Raw genomic sequence first — 25543 nt, 5'->3', positions numbered from 1 at the left:
TTAGTGACTATTAACTCAGGAGGATCAATTCCTAGTATGCTCAGAGAGGAGGAAAGGGCTATTGTAACAAAAGCAGTAGGACACCAAACAACATAAAGAAGTACACTGAAAGTCAATTGGCAGGTGTGGCAGCAAGATAATTTAGGAACTGAAGGTTCTTGCCACCAAGACTGAGGATGGGAGGAAAGAACTGACTCCTGTGGGTTGTTCTCTGATCTCCGTGCTACAGGCTGCACTTACGACTGTACATGTCTATGCGCGCATGCACACACACACACGTAAATATATACATACAGACAGACAGACAGACAGACAGACAGACTGGTGAGATGGCTCAGTTGGTACAGTGTTGGCTTTGTAAGTACAAGAACCTCAAGTGAAAGATTATGCATGCTAATCCTGAATTAGGAGGCACGGGCAGACAGGACAATCCCTGGTGCTCCTCAGCCTGTCAGTTTAGTTGATTCCATGGGATTCAGGTTCAGTGGCAGACCTTGTTTCAAAAAAATAATGTGGAGAGTGATTGAGGAACGTACTCTATATTGACCTCTGGTTGCCACATGCACTCTAAAACAGCAAATGCCCGCAGTAATGTAGAGTGTACTGTGAAGATAAATTCGGTAAATGTAAAAAGAGGTATAAAAATAAAAAACTTTTGAAAAATAATAAAAAGACAAAATATTGCTAAACAAAATTTGCTAAACAGAAGAGGAAATCCATGAGACCAAAAATGAAGGATACAAGATGAATTAACACTGTTTAAAAGATGCATTGTTGGAGCAATTGCTTGGTCTTCAGGGAAGAAGTTGATATTGGAAGGATTTACTTTTCCTACAGTGTGTGCTAGTGCTGTACCTGTACAAGTATCAAATGTCACTTTATAGTAGCTTCCCTTACTGTAGCAGGGTCCACATGGAGCTTTGCAACTGACAAGTCAGAAACTCTCACTTCTTCAGCCCACGTTCCTCAGTTTGCACATGCAAGGTTGGGTACATAGTAAGGAGCTATCTCCAGAGTTTGTTGTGAGTGGAAAAAGCAAACAATTGTATTATATTTTCCAACATGTTAAGCATCAAGTACCTGTTTGAAGCAGTGTTGCTGTAATGTCACTTAGTCTACTGGGCTTGTGGGTAGGCCTGCAAGCCGTCACCAGGACTGCCTAGCTTTTCTTTGGGTATAGTTTCTAATTAACCTCCATAACACAGAGGGCCACATGGTTAGAGCCACATGCTGCTTGCTTCTTTTTGGTGAATCATCTTTCTTTTTTTCTGCACCTTTAACCTGTCCTAGCTCTTCCTGTATGTTTTTCTAATCTTTTCTCTCTTTGGAATATTTAAAAAAAAGTCCTTTTAATTCATGTGTGCATATGTGTCTGTGTATGTGCGTCACATGCACATAAAAGCGGATAACCCCAGAATGTGTCAGATCCCCTGGTTTTGGAGTTACAAACCATTGTGAGCCACCTGGGAGGGTTCTGAGGACCAAACGTGAATCCTTTGCAAGAGAAGTATGTGCTCTCAATTTCTGAGTCATCTTTCATACCCCTAGAATCTACTCTGCTGTTTTGATTGATGCTTCTCATTCTCCACTTCACCCAGAGGCTTGCAGTTGCCGTCTTATTCAGAAGCCTCAGTTCTAATAGCATTTTAATGGTTTCTGTGGGATTCCCTATATTAAAAATCATATGCACAAATACTAGTTCTATTCTGGTTTGTATTCAACTTTTATTTATTAATTTTTCTTGATGGTTTTCTTTGGTGAGATCTACCAGCACAAAACTGAATAGAAGTCAAAAGCATGTACACCATTTTTATGCATAATCTGGGGGAATGCATTTAGTCTCTGACCATTGAGGGAGATGTTGTCTGTGTGCAGTTTCATAGTTGTACATTACCAGATTAAGGAACTTCCCCTCTAGTTCTGGTTTGTTGAATGCTGTAAAAATATGTTAAATTTTTTTGAAAGTTAATTTGATGTGGGATGTCCTTCTGTATATGTGTTGATTTTATTGGTTAATTAATAAAGCTGTTTTGACCAATGGCTTACCAGAGTAAAGCCAGGCATGAAATAGAGAAAGAGTAGGCAGAGTTAGGGAGACATCATGTAGCTGTCAAAGGAGAAGGACATACCAGAACGTTACCCAGTAAGCCACAGCCTCATGGCGATATACAGATTGATAAAAATGGGTTAATTTATGATATAAGAGTTAGCCAGGAATATTCCTAAGCTAATGGCCAAGCAGTGTTGTAATATATATATAGTTTCTATGTGATTTTTCGGGTCTAGACAGCTGAAAACAAAATGCAGCCTCTGCCTACGTTAATTTGTTAAGGTCTTTGTGTTCTTTGTGGTCTTTGTGGTCGAGCACAAGAAAAATAGTGTAATTTCTTCAGCATGGTTTTATATGTCTTCCTGTGTTGTAACTTAAAAATGTATTATTAGTCATTACATCCCGGCGCTGGCAGCTTCCTTCACAGGTGTCCTATAACCTGAGTTTTTAAAACCTAGTGAACTTTGGCATTACAATTTTTTGTATTAATTGCATAATTTTTCATGGTTTTCAAGGAAAAGTAATGCTTTTTATAATAATAATTTTCAAAGCCTTTACCGTTGTAAAGTTAATCACTTATAGAAAGGTTTGTATTTGCAGAATTCCAAGTCATTGTTAATTTTAAATCATTAGTAGAAAAACAAGTATACCTTCACAGCTAATGGTTTATCTTTTGAAAACAACTCAGAGTTGGCTTAAGGAAATGTGCATTCCTAATGCAGATTGAAAGAGATGATGCAAATTCAATCAGCCTTGGGCTTGTTTCACACTTTAAAACTGTCTTTGCCTACAGTATAAACAACTTGAATGTTCTATTTATTTTTAACATTGCCATCTGTCACTGTGAGATGCCACATTGGAAAGATACAGCTATAGTTTGAGTCTGAAAACTTAAAGCTCCCTATGCTATTATACAACAAGGGCAAAAGGAAATTTTTTCCCTTTAAAGCTATTTTTTTATGATCTTAATGTGTTCAATAATTTGTGAAGATAAAAATGAAACTGAGTTTTTGTGGCCCAACCAAGACAGCAAATATCCTTGGTGCTTAAGGGGAAAAAAGTAAGTTTGAAAGAAAAAAAGGAAAAAAATAGTAGTGAATAATAGGATATAGTTTGATGGAAGAAGCTGCAGTCCTGCTATGAGCGGAGAAAATACATCTTTGGGTTTGTGTTGCTTAGTATTCATGGAGAAATATTGATATCTTTTTCCACTTTGGAAATAGCCTCAGTTGTTGTCTCCTCTCCTTTCCGATCCACATTGCTTCCGTTCCATGATACTGTCCCCACCGATCTTAGATTCTATTGTCCTGCCTATGTTCTCTGATTTCTTACATGGATGCCTTCTATTGACATGTCTTCAACTTCGGTGATTCTGCCTTCTGCTCTGCATAGTTTCTCTTGCGCTTATGTAATAAATTCTTAAATTTTCATGTCATAGTTTCATTATTAGGGTCAACACCTGATCTTTTAAAAATAAATACCTTCATGAAATTCTGTCATTATCTAACCTTATCTGTGAGAGAGGGAGGGGAAAGAAAAAGAAGTAAGAAAAAGAGGAGACAGGAGAACCATTGAGAAAAGCTGCTGAAAAAAGCAAAAGTTTTCTCTGTGTGTGTGTTCCTTCAGACTATTTTTTAATGACTCCAACTTCCCAATGTTAAAAAAAATCACCAGACCAAAAAATTCCAAGCAACCTTATCTTCTTTTTCATATGTACGTATATGAATGCTTGTATGTATGTATGTGTGTATATGTATATATATATATATATCATAAACTTAAAAGCATAGCACACAAACAGTACAACCATCCAGCACACGAAATAGTTAGTATATAAGAATGTGAAATTAACCAGGCAGTTGTGGCACACACCTTTAATCCCAGCACTCAGAAGGATCTCTGAGTTTGAGGCCAGCCTGTTCTACAGAGTGAGTTCCAGAACAGCCACAGCTACACACCAAAACAAACAAATAGAATGTGAAATTAAAGTGTACTTTTGAGCTATGAGCTTCTAAACAGAAAAGACTAGGGACTTAGATAAACCTCTCTGACCATTATTAAAATAGCTGGACAGAAATTTTTAGAAAGCCAGCTTAAATATTGTGGTCATTTAGTAGAGTAATAGTATTGGATTCTCTCCTTGAGCCTATGACCCATGGAACCATATGTTCCTAATAAATTATCACAATGCCCATAGATCTTAGCATCTGTCAGCCTTCATCAGAGAAGCTTCTCCTTGGCATAGGTGGCAATTAACACAAAGACCCAATTGATCATGTGCAGAGAACAAAAGACTGTAGAGTGTTCAGTCCCAGATTGGACATTACATTTCTCATGCTAGGGCTCAGGGAATCTGTGCAGAAGAGGGGGCAGAATGATTGTAAGAGCCAGAGATGGGGGTGACTTCAAGGAACGTACAACAAGACAGATGCACATGTGAAATGACATCATACATAAGACCAGTGCATGCTTTAGCCAGACAAAATCCCATGTTAGAGGGCAGGAAGGCAGAATGCAGTTCCTCCACTAGCTGAGAAGACATTGGCATTTGATGGCTGTTAAGAAAGGGAGAGAGAGAATTGTTTTGTTGTTGTTGTTTTAAATCAGGTAAAGCAGAGCACACCCCAGTCTCAAAGCCAGCTGGACCACACAGACTGGACCAGCTGGGCAAAGAAGTAATTCTTTTTTAAAAGAAATCTTAAAGTATGATGTGATGGTATGGGCAGGTTGAGAGGAGGGTGATAAGGGGAGGAGTAGGGGAGTATGAATCTGTTCAGAATGCATTCTATGTGGGGATCTGATTTTCTGAACTCTCTCTGCAGGCATCAGGAATACAAGTAGTACACAAACATATGAAGGGAAAACCCATATATTTATAATAAATAAATCTTTAAAAATATGTGAAATTCTCAAAAAATTAATATTTTTTAAATCTAAGAAAAGGAAATATAAAAATATCAATTTGAACTAATAGAGAGTTAACAAAACAATAAACAATCAGAATTAAGCTAAAGTAGAAGGAGCTATGTCTGTCTGGAATCTGTTCATTTTTCTCTGTGTTGGAGCTTAAGCCAGGTCTCAGGTATGCTAGGCAAGTCCCTACTCTTAGTTCTCCTCCAAGTTCCTGTTCATTGATTCATGTTGTATAATCTCCCGGTCAGAAACAAAATCTATGTAATTGATATAGATAAGTTTTTGGTTTAAAACTTTTCCAAAGACAGCACAAAATATTTTTATTGCATGTATTTAATGTGTGTGTATGTGTGTATTTATACACATGTGTGTGTCCATGTCACGATATATGTGTGGAGGTCAGAGGACAGCTTATATGAGTTATTTCTCTCTTTCTGTCCATCGTGAGTCCCGGGGATGGAACTCAGATCTTCAGGCCCAGCAGCAAGTGCAGTTACCTGCTGAATCATCTCTTGGGCCCTAATTATAGTATTTATAGCACAATGGTGGGAGAAGGAGCCTCTTTAGATGGTCACATAAATAGGCTGCATGATGTATTTTTGTTCTCTGCTTGGTAATAACCAGTTTTGTTTCCCCTGGTAGCAGATACAGAAATAACTTTGGGGAATAATTTTATAGTTCAAACATGTAACTGATGAGATATTTTGATTTATTTAAGAAGTAATTTAATATGACACCTTATCATAATAGTTTTGAAATTAAGAACAAAACCTAAAATTTTTGGTAGTTTTTGGTTCGTTTGTTGTTTGGAGTAGTGCCATGGTGGAGTCCAGGGTCTTGGCTGCATGCTGGTCAAGGCTGTGTCTAGAGCAGCATTCCCAGCCTGCAATGTTGGATTTATTTGTTTTTAATTAGTAGTTCTTTGAGAGTTTCATAAACATATTTTTGTTAGACCTACCCATCTCCCTCCTACTGTGTTCTTTTAAGGCAAAACTTCCTTGTAGTGTTCTTCTAAAAAAGTGGTCTTCTAATATCTTGCTTTCTTTCTTGTTTTATTTGTGAAGTTGCTAATTCCAGTTCTTTCCTATTTCCTTTTTCTCTCTCACTCCTTCCTTCCTCCCTTCTCTCCTTTCTTCCTTTCCTTTCTTCCTTTTTTCATTCCTTGACTTTCTTGCTTCTTTATTGTCATGTTCCTTCAGTGTCACTTTAATTGAAATGATCACACTTTTCCTCTCCTATTTGGAATGTTGTCTTAAATATTCTTCCTGCTGAACGTAAACATGCATGAGGCTGGCACTATAAGAATTGCGTTTGGCCTGGAGAGATGACTCAGTGGTCAAAAGCAGTGATTGTCCTTCCAGAAGATTCGGGTTCAGTTCCTAGCATCCACGTGCTGTCTCACAGTTCTATGTAACTCCTGTTTCAGGGGGCTCTGATACCTTCTCCTGGCCTTTGTGAGTACCAGGCATGCAGATAGTACATAGGCACACATATAGGTAAAACACTCATAACAAGAATAAAATTAAAATTATAATAAATTTTAAGAAGGAGGGTCAGGTGATAAAACCAGTATCTTTTATGGAAGCGTCAGGGGAGTGTTAGAATGCCCGAGTCAGTTTCCTCTCTGAATATACTATAAAGATTATGTCAAAATAATATTTTCTCTTTTTTGTTTTGTTTTTGAGACAGGGTTTCTCTTTGTAACAGCCCTAGCTGTCCTGGAACTAACTCTTGTAGACCAGGCTGGCTTCGAACTCACAAAGATCTGCCTCTCTCTGCCTCCCAAGTGCTGGGATTAAAGGCACGTGCCACCACCGCTCGGCTATCAAGATAATATTTTCAGCAAAAGAACCCTAAAAAATTTATGATGGCTTTCCTCTTTCCTTCCCTTTCCTTCCATTTTATGCAAGTTTTGCATCCTTTGTGCCTAATACATACTTTAAAACAGTTTCTGACTTCTGCTTATGAACAAAAGCTGTTTCCATTAGAGACATCAAAATGTTTTCTAACTTCTCACATCCCCTTCAAATTGTGTTAGGATGGGCCCCTAGCCACAGTTGTCTATTCTAATTAGTCTTTGCCATTTTAAGATATCATTTCAAGTATTAGTTTCATTCATTAATCATATTTATTTATTATCTTGTGTGGTGCTAGAAGTCTAACCCTAGTCCTCATTCATGATAGGCCTAGTGCCTTGCCAGTGAGAAATAATAATGCTCCAATCCCCTGGTCAGTATTTAATTAGTGTATAATACATGCTGTAGCTGAAATAGAATACAACAGATGGAACTGCAATTTTGGGGGAATTGAGAGGGAGTGATGGGGGGGTGGATAAAGCAGTGAACTATATGATATAGCAGGTAAGTGCTGTGGAGAAAAATACAGCTGAGAGAGGGGTTCAGAAGCTGAGCACCTAGGATATCGTTCATACAGGGTTGAGATTTCAGGGACGGGACTGTTGGAGCATCACTTGTGAGCAAAGATTATAGCCTGCAAATGTGCCGTTAGGAAGGCCAGAGAGCTAGAGAGAGAATGGAGGGTTTAGATCAAAATGGGAAAGGTTGATTTCACATCCTCTGGGCCTAGGTGCTGCTGTGGGGCTTTTGATGGTATTTGGGAAGGTAAAGAAGATTATAAGCAGAACAATTGCTTGATTTAATATATTTTGTCAAAAGAATCATTTTAGTGGCTGCCTTAGAGGTAAAAGAAAAGAGTCACACAGTGGCTGCTAAGGTGACCAGGCAAGTGGTGATGGTATGTGGGACAAGAGAGTGTTAATTTTCTATATATATTTGGCTATAACTTCAAAGAATTTGCAGACACTGTGGAGACTTTGAAATAAAAGTTAAGAATATAGCCAGTTGCCTCCCCAGTGGATTCTCTTGTGCCTCCTACACACACCAAGGCACATCCTATTCATATCTCACAGATGATAGCTCTAAACGCTTTTTAATGTGAAGGAAAAGATGACAGGTGGCTTCCCCTTTGCCATAGGTGTGCAATAGTTGACACAATATAGTGCATTTTTCATTTAGAGGAACTTTCAAATTTTTTATTTTAAAATAATGTCTTAGAAGTTGCAGAAATAGCACAGAGAGGTCCCTTGTACTTTTCACTCCTCCGAGTTGTTACGTCTTACATAACGAGTTATGTAGTGTATAATCAAAAGCAGGAAAATGAGATTATCCCAATAGTTAGCCATAGTGTAGACTTTACCCCCAGATCTGCCAGTTTTTGTGTACACTTTCTTGTCTGCTTCTACTTGCCATAGAGAAAAGCCTTTGGTTTTAACATGAGAGTTTGGTGTCGTTAACTGTGCAGTTCTCTCACAGCTACATACGCTTTTGTGGAGTTTGTTTATTGTACCTGTTAATGTTGTAGGTAATACAAGGGCCTTGTGGATTATACTAAGTACTAGCAAAGTGACTTTTCTACATTATATGTTTTTCTTCTTTTCCCACCTTTATTCTTTGTGTTTGTGTGGAGGGCATATATGTATCTAGACATTTGTGTGGATGTGTGTACACCCTTGCATGTATGTGGAGTTCAGAGGTTGATGCTGAATGTCTTTCTCAAGCACTCTCCAACTTTTTTTTTTTTTTGAGACTTTCTCACTGAACTTGGAGCTAACCAGTCCGGCAAGACTGTTTGGCCAGTTAGCACCAGGTATCTTGCCTGCCTCTTCCTCCCTGGTGTTGAGATTATAGATACCTTCTACTGCACCAGGCCTTCCGTATGGGTGCTGGGGATCTGAATCAATTATGCATGCCTGTGTGGAGCCACTTTACAACCTAGCCCCAGCACTGGCTTCGTTCTTATTTTCTTTTTCTGACCATTGCTCTCCGTTGCTTGTGTTTATATTGAGCAAAGAAAGGTTTGGGAGGGAGAGGTGTTTTTAATTTGAAATTCAGAAAGAATGGATTTGCTTTCTCTGTCATGAATAAATTCTAGGAGCCTTACATCCTGCTCAACAAAACCCTCAAGTCCACAGCTTTTCTATCAGTGGGAAATTAACTTGCTTTGTTCCTGCATCCTTTTGTATTTTAAAATCAAATTAATTCATTACTTTCTCTACTGTGGCTTGCCATTTAGCAACAATTTTATATTCAAAGCTATGTTCAAAAAAGGAGGAAAGAGTTAGTGTAATGAACAGTCTCGCACTTGTGTAACTCCTGTGAGCATTGTCTCTGCCGCCTCATAGCTGTGCACTTTTGGCGTGTTTCTCAGCCTCTCTGTGCATCTGTAAGATCAGGTAACAGTATCAGCTGCATAGAGTTAGGATGAAGATTTTAGTAAAACTTAGAATTGTGTCTGATATGTAATAATGATTTTGTTGAAGAAAACAATATCTGATGGTAGAATTTACATTGGAATTAGTAAAACCTCAGTTGGAACAGGAAGTATATCAGTGTTTTCCGGTTAGTGGTGATAATGTAGGGTAAGTGAAGATTCTCTTCAGTGTGTATATATAATGTTTTAATAGTCATAGCCGAGGCTGGTTGAATGCTCATTTGGCAGAGGTTGCTGAGGGCTGAGGATTGCTTCATTTGCTGGTCAGTGTTTCCAGTAGAGGACAGGAAGCTCCTTAAAGACAGTGGTGAAGTGAGCCTCTCCCCTGTGCAGTGAAAGGTCCTTTGGAAGCTCTGAATTTTCCATTTTGAGCAAACTTCTTTTTTCCGTGATCCATGCATAATCGTCATTCTTAGAACTTTCCATGAAGAGTCAGTGTCAATGGATGCATTTTAGAAACATGTCAGTTATATCACATGCACAACTTAGCATCAGCGGAGACCCTGAAGGTTGGTCCCCTTAGCCTGCTGCAGTGGGTTTTATGACTCAGCCTTTTACTAGCAATACTTCCTACTTGATTACTTACTTTTCTTGTCTTGGCTTTGCTCTAACATGCCTCGTTTTGTCAGTTACACTGCCCCCACCCACTTAGCAAATACAAATAACTGAATAGTAAGGAACTGGCAAAGCATGAAGGGCACAGTTAAATGGCAGTTTTCTAGGACTGCTTTCTGAACAGGAAGCACTCACCTGTGGGAGGCTGATGGGTGGAGCCATGCTGGTGAAGCCTGTTCTGCAAGTGTGAGCTTAAATTGGGGCGTTCCCGTGGTGTGGCAAAGCTGCTCTGACTGAGAGAGGAGGATTAAGCTTCTAAGGCCGAGCTCTTACAGAGGCTGGCTCAAACAGGCCTGAAATCTGGGCCAAGTGCTTCTGAAAGGGGGACCTGGAAACAGCTGGCACCTCCAAGTGTGGTGAAGACCTGGCCAGGAATGCTGACATGCTGGATAAGATCTGAGCTGGTGTGTGATTGTGCTGTATTCTTAAGCTGTTGGGGAATGCACAGCTCCCATTGCCTGCCGACTCTACTGCTAAATACAGCCACAGAGTAATTTTAAATACTGATCTTAAAACTTTCACCACAGCAAGAGGTAAGGAGATTTCAATCCGTCTTTCAATATTTCATTCAAACTACTTTTGGACTAATTCCTTGGTTCTATTTTTAGATCATATTTGAGCACATGTTACCTTGGTTCTCAAGTGCGTTCTGATTCAGTATTTATCTGGAAATGAAATAATAACATTAATATTTGTCTTGTTTGTAGAGATATATTCACTTCTTAAAGTAGAATTTGTCAATTGTGCTTCACAGGTGTTATTTTCCCAGAGAGTTTTAGTAAACATTTATTTTCTGCTATTTTTGGTCAGCTTAGTTGGTGATGCCTTCTAGACCTGAGTTAATGTAATAGAAGTTTTCATTATTAAATGAGTGTGTGTGTGTGTGTGTGTGTGTGTGTGTGTGTGAGAGAGAGAGAGAGAGAGAGAGAGAGAGAGAGAGAGAGAGAGAGAGAGAGAGAGAGAGAGAATATTTCTTGTGGGCTAATAGTGTTTCAGTGCTTGATTAATGGAAAATGAGCAGTGCCCTGGCAAGGCTGCTTTGGTTAGCATAAGGAAGGAAATCCCCTTCTGCCCCTTCCTGCCAGCACTCTGCTCCTTCCAGCACTGCCTTCCCTAAGGACAGCTGTCTCCACTCTCAAAGGACTATGTATTCCCAAAGACTGCATGGCTAGGTCATGTTCATTGCTGCTTTGACAATGAAGCATTTTTATTATATTATTTCATGAGCACTACATGGAAATAAGTATTTTCTCTAAATCACAAATCAGCTCAGTTATTCTTTTTTTCTTTTCAAGGTTGACCTACCATTGCTTAAATTGTAATCAGTATTGTAATTTTCAAAATATTAGGTGGAGAAGTTTCAGAATTTGGAGTTCTTTTTTATAGCCAACTTTGCATCTGTCATTCAGTCAAATGATCTGAAAGCACAACTTTTGCTCCTTCCAAGCGCTAAGAAATATTGTTGTGTATTTAGTAGAAGAGCGCAGAAATGTAAAATTAGGTAGAAAATTACAGGAGGGAAAAGTGGAAACCATCCAGCCTTTGTCTGTGCCCTCTGATCAGCTTGGGTCTTTCATGGAGTTGTGTGGCCAGTTGGAACAAACAAGGTCTGAAAAGCAGTCAGATTCTTGGTCAGTCATGTACCAAGGGAAGATTACTGAAGTTTTCAGAACAAAGGGAAAGATAAATTGTAATGGGGAAAATGACACAGAGCACTTGGCATTTGTCATTTCTTGTGAGCCAAATGGTGGCTGTTAGTATTGTCCTTCTTTTGCGTCACGAAGGAAGTGAGATTTCAATAGGTAATTTGCTAAAGACTTCAGAATTTTGAAATGAGGAGAGGCTGAATCCTAATCCTTGGGTCTGACTTCAAAGCCCAGCTTTTTGCCTTTAAAGAGACTTAATGTAAGTTCTAAACTCTCAAAATATCTATATTTTTAGAACCTATCCCTTTCACTTTTTGCTCTAAAGTCTCCACAGCTCTCCCAGCCCACCTATGATAATACTAATGCTCATACCAACCTTCATAGTTTAATAGAATACACTGACAGTAAAATTTGAAGATGCTTATGTTTGAATCTAATCAAAGAAGAAATAGTAGTATCCAGGAAAGAGATTTTTCATGCCATTGAATTTAAGGTTCCAAAATTTTGTTCCCTAAAAGTTCATACAGTATTTTGGTAAACTCAACTGAATTCCTAAAATACATGATTGCTATACTTTAATTTTTATGAGACTGTTTATATTAATATATTTCTTCCTGCAATCATACTTGCCAAGTAGTAGTAAGTCATCCTGTAAAAATTGTAAACCAAACAATATTAAACCTCTTAGTGTGTTTAAAAAAAACCTTTAACCTGTGTATTATATCTCATTCTGGTGTTAAAATACATTCAACATCAAGAAATTTATATCCACCTCATGTTTCCTCCTACTTGCTTCTGGTAAAATGCAAATCTTCCTTTTGTTCCACTTTTAGAAATGAAATTAGTCATAGTCTTTTATATAACTGTGTTGGTAAAGTCACCAAGTTATTTTTAAAAAAAGAACTTATCTTGGTTTTGCAAAGAGCTGAGGAAGAAAACTACTCATATGTTTTAGTTTGTTATTAAAATTTAAAAATAAAAACAAGTGCCTGTGAGTTGAGAAAACATATAGCTTACTTAAAGCCACTTTTAACTTAAAGTCACATAATCTAGATTTTGTGTCTCTATGATATTTCTAGTAAGGAACACAGTTTCCTGGAAAAATCAAACAGGCAGGGTAGATAATAAGAGCGGTATCTAACGTCATGACATTTTCCCAAGGAACATGGCTTTTAAAAATTTCATGTTGTAACTTTGTGTGTTTTGTATCCTCTGTGAAGGACAGCCGCCTCATCCTTCTTTGTTGTCAAATATCCCTATATGTTAGGAATGCCATGTTAGTGCTTTGTGGTATAGGGAAACTGGTTGCCTTTTTCTGCTTAGCTCTTTCTATGTGAGCTGTTCTTCTTTCTTCTATCACTGGAAGATATTCTGTCTGTCTGGTGCACCACCACTGCCTGGCGAAAGATTCTCTTTTTAAATTCTCTGCAGACCTGTTTTCCAGAACTTTTAATGTCATTGATTTGCTTTCAGGTTAGTTTTGCCTTTGAAATGGCTCCTGATCTCCCTCATCAGCAAACGAGAGCCTATTATATAACTGTCAATAGAGTTCTGTCACTTGCATCCCCCCCTTCTGTCTCTGTCTCTTTCTCTCCAACAGAGAGTTATTACTGCCAGTGTGCCATTTTAAATCCAGCCTGCAGGACTTGGCAGGCATTCTTAGGATACCTGGTTTCCTCCCTTTCAGGTTGGAATGTCATCATCACTGTGAGCCGCGCAGGCTCTAGATGTTTTCTCTCTGGCAGCCTCCTGCAGCTGTCACCTGCATCAGTTACAGAATTATGTTTTCTCTTACTTTCAAAATTATTAATGATATCTCGGGCAAGAGTGATTCTGTACTTTTTTTTGTTCCACAATAACATCAAGAGCATTTAAAAAGCTGAAGCTCAGCATACCTAAAGAATTTTTGAATCAGAGTGTGAAATCCAAAGCTGGACAACTGTTGTATTCCTGATTTCAAAAATAGGAGCTAATTAAAGAAGACGTTAAGAGTTGGCTTTTGAGCACCACTCTGCAGAAGCTCAGAATTCTGTAGGTAAAATTTACTGTATTTTTTTTCTTTTGCTACAGTAACTTTCTTCTTGAAACCTAGGGCCAAAGTTAATCTTTATAATGTATATGCAATTGGCTAACAAAAATGATAACATAAATGTCATTTAGTGGTTGTCTAAGTACTTGGAAGCAAAGTAAGTCAAAATAATTAATAGAATATAATATAGCATAATCAGTTTTATTCCTAAGTCCTAGAAAGGAATGTATGTTATATAAATTAGTTATATAAAGATCCTCTCTCTAATTTTAAACATCCATGAAACAAAATAAATAATTAAAAAGAACTAAACTCTGTATACTAGACATTAAACAATAACCTTAATAATGACTTTTTAATATTAAGTTCTTATGCTACCCTTTCCTCAGAAGACTTAGGAAACCCTCCTTCTTTAAAACAGAGCTTTCTAATTAAGTTTTAGATAATGCTCTTGATAAATTATTTAAACCATATTTTACATAGACTTGAGGTTTTCTATGCTGCTTGACTGTTTTCCCAAAGAATTTTATGTTTGGGGGTATTTTTATTGAAATCTAGATTTGTACTGCCTACTGAAACATTTTATTATACCACTAAACTAAGATCTTACACTGATTTCACTGTTTGTAATCTAACACAACTCGTTATCAAAAATGTATCTTTGTACTCTTGGCCCCGTAGTTTTTCACTAGCCTAGTCAACAAAGGGCTTACCTTATCAGACCAGGGATTGAACATACTTAATCTGAAGTGCTTAGAACTCAAAACGTTTTATATCAAAATGATGTCACAGATGAAAAATTGTACACCGTATCTCATGTGACAAATTGTAGTCAAAATGTGGATACAAAGTACCATTACATACAATTGCCCATAGACTATATGTAAGTCATACATAAAATATAAATGAATTTTATTTAGGCTTGGTCCCCTCTGATCTTTTTCCATAGATACATGGAGAGATATATATTCAGATAGATGATAGATAGATAGATAGATAGATAGATAGATAGATAGATAGATAGATAGATAGATAGATAGATTTGTCTGACTCTGAAAATATCTGAAATCTAAAGCCTTTCTGTTACCAAGCATTTTAAGTAAGTGGTACTTACCCTGCATTTCTTTTATTATTGAGAAGCTATAAAAGCTTTAAATTTCTAGAGCATTGGCTCTTATGTGTTTTAAAATATTTAGATATTACTGAGGAGGCTTGAAATATGTGTGCTAGGTTATCTTGATAATTTATTGCTGGATATGTAGAAAAGAAGGCATAGATGGAAGTGTTCCCATAACCCTTGACATAGCAGATAATGGGAGGTAATCATTTTATTTAATATTTCTGTTTGGATTAAGAGTGTAATAGTGATTAGATATTCATTTAGAATGCAATATTAATACAAACTGAAATTAAATTCATTAATATCTCTAAGGTCCTGACAGCAGCAGCCTCATGTTTAGAAGTTGTTGCCTAGGCTGTTACACTAGGATCTCTCTTTCTTTACTAGAAAAACCAGTCTTCATGTTTATTTTCACTTCTGATATTTATTCCAGTTCTGCAGAAGAACTTTTCATGGCTTGCAACTTCAGTTGTTAAATTCTGACCCCTCCTCATCAAATCTCTTTACCTAAAACAGATATGAAAAGTCATACAAGACTTTCAAAGGGGGGTTGAATTTAATTCACCACTTTCAAAATTTAAAATAAAATAAAAAACAAGACAACTAAAAGATAACCTTAGTAAATACAGAACATCACATGATAAAGGTCATCACCAGTTTATTTTATACTTTTATTCAGTTAGGAACAGGGAAGCTCTTCACATTTGTTTTCTACCCAAAAGACCCGAAGTTATTTTTAATGGTGAAATACAAGAAACAATCAGATTAAATCTGGGAACAACATAGACATTTAAAAACATTATTTATTTTGTTTTTTGAGATTATAATATATCATTTTCCCCTTCCCTTTCCTCCTTCCAAGCCCTCCCATGTACCCTCCTTGCACTCTTTCAAATTCGTGGTCTGTTTTTATCTGTCTGTCTGTCTGTCTGTCTGTCTGTCTGTCTGTCTATCTATCATCTATCCATCCATCCATCCATCATCCATCCATCTATCCATTTATCCATCTATCTAGCTATATGTGTATAATTTCCCCTATTGTATACTCTTCAGTGATCCTTGTCTTGGGTGCAGGAGTTTGTATTGGAGATGTATCTGTAGGGACTGATTCCCACAGCTCTGTATTTTGTTTGTGGTTTTCTATAATGGTTGTGATCTATTACAAAGAGAAGTTTCCCCAATAAGTGGTTAAGACTAGGCTTATCTGGGAGTATAAGGATAAACATTTAGAATGTAGGTATGGATTATGCTGGTTTAGTAAAGTAGCAGTTGTAGATTCTTCTCTAATTCCAGGACTTCACTATCCCTGGTTAGATGGCTAGATTCCTAGTAACAGGCATGTCTTAAGTCCAATTAGAGACTTTTGTTTACTGCCAGGGTATGCATGCCATTACTGTACCCTTAGGGTTATTGTGCCATGCTGGTGGTTATTGTGGTTCATAGGCATCATAGCTGGGTAGAGATGTTGGTTGCCTCCTTCCTTTGGAAGCTTGCATGATACCTTCTGGTCCCATGAAATTTAGTCTTCTTGACGAAGCATTCCTGTCAATTCCAGCTCAGAGGTCTCTAGGTCCTGTGAATGAAGCACATAATATCTTTGGCAACAGGACTTAAGTTCTACCTCTGGAGAGCAACCAAGAGCAACAACTGCAGTTCATATTTTGGAAGTCTATTGAACAACCCTGACCAACAATTCAAAAGAGGGCTTCCCTTGTCAGGTGTTTATATTTTTATTAGATGTTTTTGGCTTTCAGAGGGAGCATTGTCAGCCCAAATGAGAGAATTTTATTTAAACTAAGTATGTATGTTTATATACAAGCATACAGGTATTATCTTTTTAGGTATATCATAGTATCTACTAAAATTTTTTATGTAGATACTAAATAGTATCCTCTTTATAACTTTTTCATACATCCTTACTGTTATTTTACCCTTCTTACTCTTTCTTGTATTTAAGATAAACATTTCTTAAAAGATCCAATTAAACAAGACAGAAACAAAGGACTGGAACGGGAGAATTAAATTTAGATTATTTATATGTCAGTCTAGAAAGGTCTGTAGTCACATTATTATAATAACCTATAGAGCTGGACCTATAGAGTTAACTTGATGGGTAAAGCTACTACTGTTCTTGCAGAGGGCTTGAGTTTGACACCCTCTACCCTCTCCCCCAACCCTAATTTCTAATCCAGTGTGATTGACCTTTATCACCATGAATAGGTAAGGTATTATTTTAGGCTTTAGGCTGGGATGTAAATATTCAAGAAGTAAATTTACCACTGTCTTACTCCTGTATATCAGTAATGGTTCTGGAATTTAACAGGAGCAAAATGGGTAGTGGATGCAAAAAGGATGTGCACACAGGCAGTTTTCCTGCACCCTCAAGTACAAATGGGACCTGGAATTCCTAGTGACATCCTCTGCTCTTAATTTTTATTGCAGCTTTAATCAGTTAGACTTTGTGTCACTGTTTTAGAAATGAACAAATATACACACTCTTTATCCCAACAGGAAAGAAAGCCATGTTAGCAAACCAAGAAGCAGGGTTAGAACAGCCTAATGCTCTGGAAAGACCAGTTGAACGTGGGATAATCTCTGAATAATGGGTTTATTGTATTGAGAGTTTGTTTAAAGGATCATAATTGTAAATTTATCCCATCATTATCAGTTAGTTATGACTTCCATGTGTAATTAATTCCCACTGATGATTCTAGGTATGATGTTTCCAAGTAATAAGGAAAAAAAAGAATATTTGTCCCTTTCTGCTGTTAAGTTTATTTGAACACATGCAAATATGCATAACCAAAATAAATCTTCTGCCCCTTTCTGATTGGAGAAGAAGGAGGAATGAGTAGATGGGGAGGGGGGTTGATGGAAATGGGAGGAACAGGAGGAGAGGAAGATGAAGAAACTGTGGTCGGTATATAAAGATATTTTGTTTATATATATATAGTAAGGGAAAAATATTAATAAAAATAAAATAAAAAATAATCTTAGAGTGTTATAGGAAGGCTGCTTGTTCAGTCCAGCCACCCAGAACCACATAGAAACTGTATTAATTGAATCACTGCTTGGCTTATTAGCTCTAACTTATTATTAGCTAACTCTTACATCTTAATTTAACCCATTTCTAGTAATCTGTGTATCACCATGTGGCTATGGCTTACTGGCAAGATTCCGACCTATGTCTTTCTCTGGTCGGGCTCCATGGCTTCTCCCTACTCTGTCTTTCTTCTCCCAGCATTCAGTTTTCTTTTCCTCACCTAGCTCTATTTTTTTGCCCTATCACAGGCCAAGACAGTTTCTTTATTCATTAACCAGTAAGAGCACACATAGACAGAAGGACCTCCCACACCATTAGGGACTGGAGAGATGGCTCAGAGCTTAAAAGCCCTCTGGCTTCTCCTCTAGAGGACCCCTGTTCAATTCCCAGCACCCACATGACAGCTAACAGCTGTCCAGATGGATCCAGTTCCAGAGCATTCATTGCCACAGGCATGCTTACATGTATATCTGTACACCCTGGCAAAATACCCATACACATAAAATAAATAAATCTTTTTTAAAAAAGACATCTACTTTTAAAATATAAATCTTAAAAAGACTCTTTATATATATATATATATATATATATATATATATATATATATATATATATACACATATATATATGTTGTGAATTTGTTAGTGTTTGTGAGAGATATACGAATTCCTAATTGTTTTTATATGATAAAAATTTTCTATATCTTACTTTTCAGACTCAGCTTATCTTAGAGATTATACTGAATCAGTAGATAGGCTCTAAAAAAAAATAAAAATGGCTGGATGTGACAATGCAAGCCTTTAATCCCAGCCCTTGGGAGACAGAGGCAGATGAATCTCTGAATTCAAGACCAGCCTGGTTTACACAGCAAGTTTCAGGCCAACCAAAGCTATGTAGGGAGTCCTTGTCTCAAAAAACTAACCAAAGGAGCAAAGAAATGCACATCAGTAATTCTGTTTGAGTGTAAAATGATTTATTCAGCCAACTCCTTATTGGTGCATGTTTGGCTTTCTCATATACATATTGGGTGGCTTTTTAAGTAATCACTTGTTTTAAATTGTTTAAGCTAGTCATTGTGTTCCCATGGTATAAAGCCCATACTCTGTTGTGACCTGTCATTTGTAACCACATTGAATACTTGCTGCCCCACTAGCTCTCGTGCCTTCTGGCTCTGACACATACTCCTTGGAGCAGTTCTCCCTGACCATCCTGTCTCCTGGGTTGTTTTGCTCCCAAGTTTTCTTATTAACCACTAAAACATCTGGCTTTCTCTTGCTCTCTTCATTTAAGTAGTATACAGTTGACTTACCATCTTGTGCCTTGTTGTCCTCATCTAAAATTGGAGATAAAGGCTGACCGTATGGCTCAGTGTAAAAGCACTTATCTCACAAGCCTGTTAACCAAATATGTCCAAAAGCCAGATGTTGTGGTACATGACTGAACTCTGGAATCCCAGTATTCCTACAGACAGAGACTGGAGAATCACCTGCAGTCTCATTGATGATCTAGCCTGGAATATACAATATGGCAACAAGAATAAGAAAGACCCTGCCTCAGCAAGTAGTGGACTCCCAAAAGTTGTCTTTTGTCTTCCACATGCTTTGTACACACATGTACACACAATAGTAAATATGAATTAATCAAATTACTAGCAGCTAGGGGGAAATATACAGTAACCTATTATTATAGTTTGTGTCACAGACTCAGAAATTAACCAATATACTGTAAATATCTCACCACATACTGGTGAAATTAAGAGCATGACACTTATTTTGCAGCAAGGAACTTTAGACAGGAAAGTTTTTGAATTTTTGCAGGTTTAACACATTAAAGGTAGCACCAAAATTATATTCATTCTAAGTAAAAAAAATGTTTTGAGTGAAGGCTTACTGTGTAGCACTGGCTGGTCTGGAACTGTTTAGACAAGGCTAGCCTCAAAGTCATTGATCCACCTGCCTCTGCCCCCTGAGTGCTGGAATTAAAGGTGTGTGCATCACGACTGACTTCTGAGTAAATTTTAAATATTTGATGACTAAAACAGATTGTTCCATTGAACTTGTAGAGGGACTGTTTACTCCAGTTTATCCAGAACTTTTCCTGAGCATAACAAAGAAAGTGTCTTAAGAAAGTTTAGCTAGGAGACTTGCAGTCTGTGAGAAAGATGCTTCCATCTGCAGATAGTGTTTCCCATGAGGTAAAGTCTGACCTGGTCTAGAGTGCTCCATCTGGGTCCTGAGTTGCTGTAAGTGCACAGAGTTCCCTCAGTCGTCTTCATCTGCTCTGGATATTTGGATTTGCTGAAGAATCTGGAGAAAGATGAATCAGACTCCAGTAATTGTGTGTACAGAGTACGGAATTAAGACCTTGGGAAAGTGCCTTTAGTCCAGCTCCTGATCTCTGAGCTTATGGTGTTGGTTTGCTGTGTGCTGTCTTTTAGAGGAACTCACCCTGAAGGGTGCAATTCTTAGCAAACATCACTATTCTAGGGATTTGTTTTCAGTGCTCTTTCACTGTTGTCTTCTCATATATTAATCAATGGACATGTTTTCTCCAAATACTAATTTTTTATTTATTGTCTATATCGCCAAACAAGTTAAGTTGATGTATTTAGGTAATGTGGTATTTTATTGCCATTAGGTTGATTACCGTGTTTTATGCCATCACAGGATGTGCCTCTTGGTGGAAGAAGAGGGAAGACAGTTTCTTTCTCCTATTGTATCCCATGAATTACAAATGCTGTGGAAATGTCTTACCATTAAGAAAAATATTTTATCCAGGCCTGAAATTCAGGCCTATCTCAACTAGTTGGGAAATTAAGGCAAGAAAATCTTAAGTTCAATGCCTGGTTACAAAACAGTTAAAAGCTGTCCACACAACTTACCATTTGAGCATAGAAAGTGTAAAGGCTGAGGATAGCTAGTGGCAGGGCGTTTGATGAGCATGCACAGGGCCTGGGCTTACTCTCCAATACTTAAAAAGAAAAGAACATTTCAAGACAACTGGATGGGAACTACCTTTGTTCTCGGCCAGGCCTTTCTTACTATGAAGATATCCAAAACAAGACACTGGATCCGAACTCAGTTCCTTCTTCATGCTCTGAGATGGTGACTGGTTTGCCAGGCGAGCTTGATTTAAAGGTCACAGACTACAGTGCGTGTAATTGCTTACAGTCCCATCAAATAGGATCACAGTCTAGGGAGAACAAAGTGCATCAACAGCCAGACAACTGCCTGCAGTTATAAAGTATGTTTATAGCAGGTTATCTTGAAGGTAGACTATCAAGGTTAGTTTCTTCTTGTGCTAACTGAATTGTAATCCTTGCCACAACTAAGATATTCTTGTTTTTGTTTTTTTAGTGTCCAAAAAGCACGGCAAGCTCATTACTTTCCTACGAACATTCATGAAGTCTCGCCCAACAAAACAGAAGCTAAAGCAGCGGGGAATCTTGAAGGAGAGAGTGTTTGGTTGTGACCTGGGGGAGCACCTACTGAATTCTGGGTTTGAAGGTAATATTCAGCTTTATGATCTTATGTTGTTCCTGACATGTTTGTATTGGTTTCTGTCACCAGTCACAAGGCAGATGTGGTGACCAGTGTGCCGTGGTTCAAGTTCAGCAGCTGGTGCTGCGGCTCACCTCCATTCTGGGTGGAGCTAAGAGTCTTAGGAAGTGCTTTGCCAGAAGTGTTCTGATCGGATAGAGTTGGCAGCATACAAAGGGCATTGTTACCTTGAGGACTTTGTCACATCTGTCCAGGTTACTTCTTCAGCCAGCTTCCCTGTTCATGTCCTCAAACATTTGTTTCCAATGACGGGTGTTGTTTTTGATACTGTAAAATCCTAAAACCAGTCTCCTAGATTTTATACCTAAAATGTACATTCCTTTCTTCTTAAATTCTGAATGAATAATTTAGTGGTTGATGAATTGTTGGAGGGAGGGAAAGGAGTTTGAAGTTTTGAGGGCTGAAGTTCTAATTAGAACAGAATGTGTTTTTTAATATCCAGATTATATTTCATTTAATAAGTGTGTAAAATTTGAGACTTTGTCTATATTGTTTGCAGTCTATATCTGCAGTTATACCATGAATATATATTTTATATACACACATACTATTTAAAGTCTAAAAGAATTAAGTGTATACTTTGAATTATAAAACAACTAGAAAAATCAGGAAGAAAAATATTCATATTTTTATATATAACTGTGAGAGAAGATGAGAAATATATATAAAATAAAAAGATCTACCTATGTATTACATATAATTGTTTTTCCTTACATTCACTCTGCTTTATTTAGACTTTATAACTAAATGACAACTGTAAACTATAGTTATGTGCCGCATAGTGCTGTATTGGGCAGTGATAGATTGTATATATGGCAGTAGTTCTGTAAGACTGCAGTGTAGCTGAAAAATTTCTGTCACCTGTGAGACAGGTAGGCTCCCAAAAACTTAGTGCAGGTTGGAGATCTCAGGGCTTGAGTTTAGTTTCCAGAATAATTGCCTCCCAACAAAAAGTCTTGGCCAGCACAGCACTGAGTGTTTATGTCAAGATTGGCACTGGTCATTGTAGAAAAGTATAAACTGTAAAATTATAATGACATACCTAATTTTTTTATGTTTTTCAAGACAAAGTCTTTTTATGTAACCCAGACTGCAGTCATATGTAGTCCAGAATGGCCATGAAGATCCCACTGACTTTGCTCCTGAGTGCTGGGATTATAGGTGTGACATAGCAGACTTGTGTACATAGTTCCTGATAATGATAATGAATGATAATATTACTATTTTATGTAATAACTGTACTATTTAAAATAAGCACATTTTCCTTATAGAAAATGTTTCATTGTGGTAGTTTTACACATTATGAATTACACTTGTTATTTTAGAGTGCATTGCTTCTATTTAAAAGTTACTCTTGAACTATATGGTATGCTGTGATGGCAGCAGCCTCACACATTTTACATTTACTATGTCTCTTGACTGGATTATTTTCTCATGTATTTGATTTAATCTCATTTTGTGTTTTTCATTGTGGTCTCTAAGTTTATAAAAGCAACCATTAATGTTGTCAGGAAGAGGCCACATTGCTTACCCTGGACACGGTGTTAAACATGATTAGGAAGTATGCAGGTAGAAGGCAGTCAGTGATGGTTGCTCCATCCTGTCAGACACGCTTGCTCTGTCATAGCTCTGATCATAAAGAAAGACATGCTGGTGACTGTTAAGAGTTCTTTTTTTTTTTTTTATTTTTGAGACAGGGTTTTTCCATAGCTTTTGGTTCCTGTCCTGGAACTAGCTCTTGTAGACCAGGCTGGCCTCTAACTCACAGAGATCCGCCTGCCTGCCTCTGCCTCCCGAGTGCTGGGATTAAAGGTGTGTGCCACCACCGCCCGGCAAGAGTTCTTTTTCATTAGAGACCCAAAACTGATCAAAGTACTGAAAACAAGTAACTATTGGATGTTCAGTTTTAAATGGGAAATATGCATAACTCCTCCAAGGCTCAGGGAGCATCACTGACTAGGAGGCAGAAAGAATGCTGGAGACAGAGGATCCAAAGGAGTGCCCTGACACAGTCCCCTCTGGGCATGTCATGGCTAACATTCTGTCTAATGGGAGGGATCTCTTAAGGCCCCATCCCTCCAGGTGGTTGCTGGAGAGGGAGTGTCATAATCTTCAGTGGTATATACACTGGTGAGTTACCATTGCTCAAATAAAGCACTACCATCCATTCTCACGTAGTGGATACAAGCACACACACTCACCCACATGCAGGAAAGTAGTAAGAGAGTGGCTGAGAAGAAGGGATTTAGTAAAAGACAGTGGAGAGAATATGAAGAAAGTAAAGTGGGGGGTATAAATTATGAAAGAATAAATAAATATTTTAAAGAACACTTTGCATTATCAGGGGCAAGGAGACTAGCAGAAATTGACAGTCTGGGGCTAGGGAGATGACCAAGTTAATTGCTGACTTGTCTTAGGCTTATAAAGTTCTGATCAAACTGAAATACTCTCACTACCAGAACCTTGCTTGGGCATCACCAAAGCATGCTATAAGTGGCATCTAGAAGATGAGTAAGAAGAGTCCTTCTGCTTCAGAAGATTTGCCAAGGGTGGGAAGGTTGTGAAAATCAGCATGGCTGAGGTGGAGCTGGCAAACGCCTTAACCCTAGGTGTGGGTGAGGGCGATACTCAGTCACGGGATGTTCTTGAGGAATGGATGACTGTGGAGTACCTGGAACTGGATCAAAAGTGCACAGTTGAAGAAGCAGCAAGAGTAAAGGAAGCTGTGGGAGAAAAAGAGCCACCCAAATTCATGATGGGGCTTTTGCAGCAGCTTTCCTAGGCCTCAGCAAGCTCAGTTTACACCAGTGCCAAAGGCTGTCTGTAAGGACTGGGGTGCTCTTATTGGCAGATCTGTGGTAGAAGAGAAGTAGGTCAAGCTGCCCACTGTGGATACCTGGAGATGGACAGCTCACTAGGAACAACTGTGGCAGGGCTTCAGAGTGACCCCAGAAAGCACTGTTGGCTTCCAGTAGGACAAGATGGGGAAGTGGAGACTATGGTACTGAAGATTCTGACCCTGAGTTAGACTGGGTTAGATGATTATGTCTTTATTTCTAAGAAGAAAGCTGAAAAAGTAAAATAATTTAAAAAGTTTGTAGGTTAAGTAAGAAAACTATAGTGAATTGTGGGTTTAGCAGTGATTACAAAAGAGTCAAAATGTAAAAAAGCTTATAAAATAAACAGTTATAGTAGCTAAGATTAATTTATTAAAGAAAAATATTTTTATGAGGTTAGTGCACCTCGTGCAACAGCTTTCTAGTCAGAGGTTGCATAGCATGCCTGGGCCTAGGCACTGACTCAGCCAACAGGTTTTCAAGTCCTGAAATCCCCATTTAGTAAGTGCACTCAAAAGGTGTGTGGCATTTTTTATTTTATACTAAACTTTTCTCTACAATTGTTATGTTTAGATATGTTCACAGATACAAATATTTACCCATTGGGCCATGATTAACCACAGTATTCAGAACAGTACTGTGCTGCCCGGTTTGTGCCCTTGGAGCAGTGGACAGGATTATACAACCTGGATGTAAAGTAACCACATGGTTAGGTGTGTGAATACACACTCTGATGTTGGCATAGTGAAACCCAAGGATGTTTGCCTGAGCATATGTCCCGGTCCTTAAACAAAGCATGACTTCAGGGTCTTTACATGAAACATGGATATTTGTCACACATTTTTTTCTGAGAAGCTTATATCAGAATAATATTTTGCTGAGCGATTCATTCTCAGAGTTGTATTCCTAGTGAGTGATCAGATTTACAGAGATAATCCTGTTACACTTTCTACTTTTCAGCACCTCCACGTTGGAGCAAATCACAAACCCGACCTGTTTCTCTTACATTGTGTTGTAAGAAATCATGTAGGAGCCTGTCAAACCAGTTTTCTGTTTATTCTTTATTTTCTTGTCCCTGGTGCCCAGGTTCTCTCGGGATGATTTTACAGAGCTTAAACTCTCATAGTTTGGCAAATGTGAGCTCACTAAAGATTACAGATACTTATAAGAATGGCTCTTTAAAAATCTGCCAACAGAATTTTCTGTGCACATATTCTACTGATTTTAACATTTACTTGAACATCCTTAACCTTAGAGTCGGGTTATTTTCTTGTTTTTATGTCTCTTACCATTGTACATGCTTGCTGGGTGGGATCATTAGTAAGAGTCAGTCTTCACCAGGGTGTTTCATGCCTGACCTTCCAGCATCAGCTCAGACTTGGAAGTTTTGGCCAGCCCTTCCTCCCTTCCTCCCTTCCTCCCTTCCTCCCTTCCTCCCTT

General features: G+C 38.0%; 1 protein-coding gene across 4 annotated transcripts in view; it reads left to right on the top strand.

Moving 5' to 3' along the window:
• The window catches only part of Arhgap32 (Rho GTPase activating protein 32), a 230826-nt gene that overhangs the window by 184668 nt on the left and 20615 nt on the right, over window positions 1-25543 (top strand). For 3 of the 4 annotated variants that reach the window (XM_075966426.1, XM_075966423.1, XM_075966424.1), the window contains one exon: window positions 21063-21212. In XM_075966426.1, coding sequence (XP_075822541.1) covers window positions 21063-21212 — 150 coding nt within the window. Of the gene's footprint in view, window positions 1-9927; window positions 10402-21062; window positions 21213-25543 lie in introns of those variants that run through there. The other variant, XM_075966427.1, reaches the window with a different exon arrangement.

This window comes from Microtus pennsylvanicus, chromosome 3, assembly GCF_037038515.1.
Source record: "Microtus pennsylvanicus isolate mMicPen1 chromosome 3, mMicPen1.hap1, whole genome shotgun sequence".
In the NCBI taxonomy this organism is placed as follows: Eukaryota; Metazoa; Chordata; class Mammalia; order Rodentia; family Cricetidae; genus Microtus; species Microtus pennsylvanicus.
The sequence above is the reverse complement of the archived record's forward strand: the minus strand, read 5'-3'. Positions and strand labels throughout refer to the sequence as shown.